The sequence below is a fragment of the Hipposideros armiger genome, unplaced genomic scaffold (assembly GCF_001890085.2).
Source record: "Hipposideros armiger isolate ML-2016 unplaced genomic scaffold, ASM189008v1 scaffold_1182, whole genome shotgun sequence".
NCBI lineage: Eukaryota > Metazoa > Chordata > Mammalia > Chiroptera > Hipposideridae > Hipposideros > Hipposideros armiger.
Window position 1 is genome coordinate 178968 of NW_017732532.1, and position 5540 is coordinate 184507.

General features: G+C 39.8%; 1 protein-coding gene across 1 annotated transcript in view; it reads right to left on the minus strand.

The window, feature by feature from the left end:
- The window catches only part of GUCY2F (guanylate cyclase 2F, retinal), a 114558-nt gene that overhangs the window by 57158 nt on the left and 51860 nt on the right, over positions 1-5540 (minus strand). Inside the window, 1 exon segment of the mRNA XM_019632825.1 lies at positions 3947-4036. Coding sequence (XP_019488370.1) covers positions 3947-4036 — 90 coding nt within the window.

The window sequence follows — 5540 nt, forward strand, 5'->3', positions numbered from 1 at the left end:
CTCAACCAAATCACTCAATTTCTTTTAGAATGAAGCTAGAACTGTCAGCTGTCAAAAGACATAGCAATAACATAGATGCAAATGACACTAGTACTTCCAAAAATGAACTAGTGCCATCTGTCACAAATATGTGTCATGACTTTTCCGACAACCCAATAGTAAGTGAATGCTGGAACTGTGGTCTTCTTTTGATTCTTTGGGGACTCTGTGGCGTGAAGCTGAGTGACCTAGGAGGACTAAAGGGCATTGATACAGTAAAAGGTGGAAAAGATTGTCTTTCTGTGAATAGTCATCTGCCTAGCACCTATTAAAATAAATAGCCTATATAAACATCAGGCCAAAGCCGACAAAATCTGCTTCAGAAGAAACATCTAGACTTTTGACTGCATTTTCCCTTTGCAACTATTATTGGGTTGTCGGAAAAGTCTGACACATTTTTGCAATGAAAATCATAGAAAAATACACCATGACTTTTCCGACAGCCCAGTGATTTTTTCACTAATGTGAGAAGCATTTAGCGGTGCCCACAATATCGAAAGCACTGGACTGCATGCTAGAGATGCAGAGATAAACAAAATGAAATCTCTGTCCTGAAAGAGCTCACATTCAAAGACTGGTGCTAGACAAGAGAGCTGACAGCTGATTTCACTGTGAAATGTGTTCTTATGGAAGGGACCATGTGATGTCAGGGGAGCTCAGATATTAAGTATCTGATTCAACCTGAAGGTTTAGAGAAGGCTTCCCTGAGGAAGTAATGTCTCAATGGTCATGAAGGACAAGTAAGAGTTGACCAGGTGAAGGTGACATGGTAAGAGGGACAGAAAGGTGAGAGCATGATATGTTGAGGAAACTGCAACAGGTTTAAGGTGGTCAGAACAGAGTGCAAGGGAAAAAACATGAGACACTAGGCTGGAGAGAAAGATAGGAGCCACATCCTGTGGGGCTTTGAGAACCTTGCTATGGAATTTGAAATTTATAGTATGGGCCCTCAATAATTGTTTTCTATTAGTATTACTGTTTAATGGGGGATGGGAGAGAAAAAGGCTCCATGGTCACTTCTAGATTTCTACTTGGAGTCCCACATAGATGGCAGTGCTCTACATCAATACAGGGAATTCAGGGATGGTGTAGTAGTGGACGGTGCCCCGCCCTTATCCCCGTTACCATGCATCCTCCAGCTGTTGTGAATCTTGGCTGATTAATTCACAGCTGCTCCATATCCAGGAAAATTGGCCTAGAGCCTAAGCCAAAGGGGAGCCACCTTACCTAAAAGGTTAGGTTTCAGCCACAGACCTCAGCCAATGATTGACTGACTGAGGACAGTACAAAAATCCAACTCTCTAGCCTGAAGGTCGGACTCATGGTATAACGTGCATTTCAGCATTTCTGTGATAAGATCAAACTGGAGCTAGTCTCCAGGTAGGATCACATACTTGCTGAGCTTTTATGTCTGCCCTATCTTGCTTCCCTCTCTCCCTTTCTCTTGGAGCATTCTCTCAGTGAGTAATTTAAACAGAAATCGCCATCTCAGGCTCAGCTTTTAGAGAATCTAACCTAAGACAGATGGGGAAGCAATTTTTTGGTGGTGGAGAAGGCTGATTAATTTAGTTTGGGACATTAAGAATGAGGTGTGTGTGGCACATAAAGGTGGAACTATTCCACAGACAGTTGGGTATTCAGGGCTTGGTGCTCAGAAAAGAATTTTGGTTTTGATAAATAGACTTGGGAATTGTAAGCATGTAAATGGAAGGTGAGATTAATGGGAGTGGATGAGACAACCCTAGGAATATAGAATAAAAAGTGAAGAGGGAAATACCAACATTTAAAAGATGGGAAAAGGAAGGACATCATGCATAAAGACTTAAAATGAGGCCATAGAAGTGGAGAAAAGCCTATTTGAACATCACAGTAAGAGTTTCAGGAAAGGAAGATAAATATCAGAAAGAATTGTAGGAAAATGTGACAAATACCAGTGAAATCAGGTAAGGTGAAGAATAAAAAGTATCTTGTGAATTTGACCATTAAGAAATTATTAATTACAGAAACTTACCCTATAAATATCTTTACATAGATATGCAAAGATATACATAAAGGCTTAGAAAGGTAGTAGTGCGAATGAACAGAAATGAGCAGATCTGAGATATATTTTGGAGCTGTAAATCACATGACTTGTAAGCATGGGGAGTAAGGGAAAGGATGAAATCAAGGATTACTCCATTTTGAGCATTGAGAGTATAGTAGGACATTAATTGAGATGGAGTACACTGGCTTAGAATATGAGCCTACTTCTCCAAAAAGGTGATCCAAACTGAAGTTAAATTATCCCTGGTGGGAATGGCAGCTATGGACCACCAAAGCTGCCTCCTAAGCATAAAAGCCTGACACTCATGACAATTTTCTTAGTCCAATGCAGCCTAAACCAGCTAAGGCAGACATGGAAAATCAGCCCACATGTAGCAAAGTGGGCAACTTATTTTAAGATTTCATGTACCATCTCTTATGGACCAAGCAGCCAAAACTACTGGGCTCTCGACCTCTGTTGGAAGACAGAGTGCAAAGTGGGTGTGTCAGGGACTGCTAGGTGTCCAACACAAATCTACTTTCTTTTCTTATTGGAAAAACAACTAGTCCAAAATTTCCAGCCTCCTTTAGAGCTAACTGTAGCCATATGATGGAACTCTAAGCAATGGAATGTAAAAGGAAGTGATAAGTGATTTTTTTTCCAATCTAAGAAGTGAATATACACCTTCTACGTTATTCCCCCACTTCTATAGATGAATGCAGATGATGACAAGGCCCTAAGAGATAGCAGAACCATAAGATGGTCATATCTTGGGTCCCTGTATCACCATATTAGAAGAGACTCACCAGCCAACAAACACCTACCTTATATTTGGATGAGAATTAAACTTCTGCTATGTCTGAGACATTAAATATTTTGTTATAGCATCTAGCTTTACACTAGTAGCCCAGCATGGAAGAAATTTCAGTCCTAGATTTTCCCTAGATCTTTATATTCATATGTCCTCAGCTACAACCAATAGAGAAGATTACATATAGGAAACAGATACTTACATGCAGTCATGTCTTACTGATATTCTGGACAACCCCAGGGAACAGAGAAAGCTTGGAGCACCTTCCTCAGCCAGATGGTCATCTGAATATTTACTGGGTAGGCATGTACTTCATTCACCCTTTCCATAATATCTCCCTAGCTGGTTACCATCAAAAGTTCGAGAGTTGAATGTGTCCTGTCTCCCAAGATTTTGTTAGTCCTAAATCTGACATGAAATCTTAAAGGTTTCAGAAATCTTTTATGTACTTGAACTTCAAGGAGGAACCAAGATTTTAAATGATTTGGGAGGAATCATCCTCCTCCCTGTCTTATCTACAGGCTACTTTCTTAAATAAACCATCCAAGGATTCTTTGAACATAATTGGTGGGATAGGAGAAATCACCGTTTTTCTTATGTTAATAGGAATTACCAGATGACTTTTCCAGGTCTGGCAACAGAAGATTTTAAATAATTATGGGATATGTACTTAATAATAATCATAATAGCTACCATTTTACAAAAAAGCTACATGTCAAGAAATGTATAAGATACTTTACATGCATTATCTTTTTTAATCCTCATCCAACACTGGGGAGTAGACATTAATATACCCCTTTTACAAATAATGAAAGTAGGACTCAGGGAGTTTAGGTGATTTGCCAAGTTAATACAGCTCTTAAGTGGCAGAGCTGGAAATTGAGTCCTTCATGTCTCTTCGACTCCAAAGCCCATTTTTCTGTCATTGCATCATGTGGTCATATCAAGCCAGTAGCAACCCTGCAGGCTCCCTGCACTGATTTGTTAAGGGGTCTTCCTAACTGCCGGTGTTACTTACTTTAGAGAAAGGATTGATTTTAGTGGGACTATATATAAAAGAGGGCTTTTCATACCATTTCAAACATATCGCTTGCACTTGATTTGATGGACTTAACATCTCCAAAATCCCCGAAAGGGAGCTTTTTCAGCCACACCCCATCACCCTAAAATGAAAAGGTAGAGAATGATTATGAGACTTAGTTGGCAACAGCTTCAGAGAAATGTCGCTTCCACATGAAGGGTTAATAGTTAGACCATCAATCCAAACAGACTTTGTTTCTCCTCTCTCACCTGCCACCCTCTGGACATTCTATATTTTGAGCTAAAAATGAGGTCATACAGAGAAGTTAAAAATTCCAATTAACTAGAGACAGAAAAACAATTGCAGGTATGTGGACTCCCAGAAAGGAATGATACCACTCTGAAACAACTCCTTTAAATAACTGCAGAAAGTGCTAGGTCATTTCACTTATTCATAGCTAAGTGATGTAGCACCAGGTTCCCTGTGATTAATGGTGATGGTTGGTGGTTGCAGTTCTCACTGCCTTGAGGCGTCTGTGGCAGGAGATGCAGTGTGGCAAATGTTTCCTGCATTTACCTGGATCCGTTTTTCTCTTGTGAGGCAGGCTATTTTGGGGGCCTCCTATGCTTTCATTATAAACCGATTGGCTTAACTATAGATTAAATATTATTTTTATTTGGATTCACAAATGTACTAGCATCGTAATATGAGTAATCTAGATTCTTTCAGAAGTCTATTTCTTATTTTTTTAAGTACAAAACACCTATCTCTAAGGCTGCTGTCAAGTCAAAAACAATTATTGTCTTCCCTTTAACAGAGATATTTAATTGATAATTTGATTTTACTTGCATAGCCTCAAAGGTTCATCAGTCAGCAAACTATTTAGTTTCTGTCCAACCCAAATTTTACAAAGCAACGCAAATATAGATTCCTTTTCTCAATAATAATAATAACAATAATAAGAATAAGAATAAGGATAATGCCTAATATTTGCACAGTACTCCCTACTCTTCAAAGTGCTTTTACATCTATTACCTGTAGCCTAGAGATTCCATTTCAGGCTGTGACAATTTGTCATTAACTAGAGATAATAAAGCAGAGAGCTCTGTGCAAATTCTCAGAATAAGAGAGTGTAATCACTCACTTATTAAGGAATATATCCAGCTGTGGCACTGCATCTGGTGACCTACTGGAGGCAAAGGCTACTAATGGGAGCCTGCACTTTGTGTTAGAGGACATCTTCTAGCCAAAGAGCTGAAAACTCTTTAACTACAGAGTGGCTCTTAGAGGCCTTCATCAGCTGAACAAAGCTGTGCCAGCCAGGCTCAATGCCCACAGAGTTCAGAAAGGTAGTCCAGGGTCAGTGCCTGACAGCAGTAGAACGGTCAAAGTACCAAAGGCAGCCTTACTGGTCTTGTGCCCAGCAATTCTTCAAGTGTGGCCCTGGTCCAGATGTGTCATGGTCAACTGGGAAGTGGTTAGAAAGGCCAATTCTCAGGCCCCACCTCACACTTGCATTATTTAATCATAGACGTCATAAGGGCCTGACATGAGCTTGACGTTTTAGCCTTCAGGAGACTTTGCACCTTAGAGGAATCAAAGGCTAATGCTTAAGTTGAGAGAATAAAACTCTAACTGGTAACTTA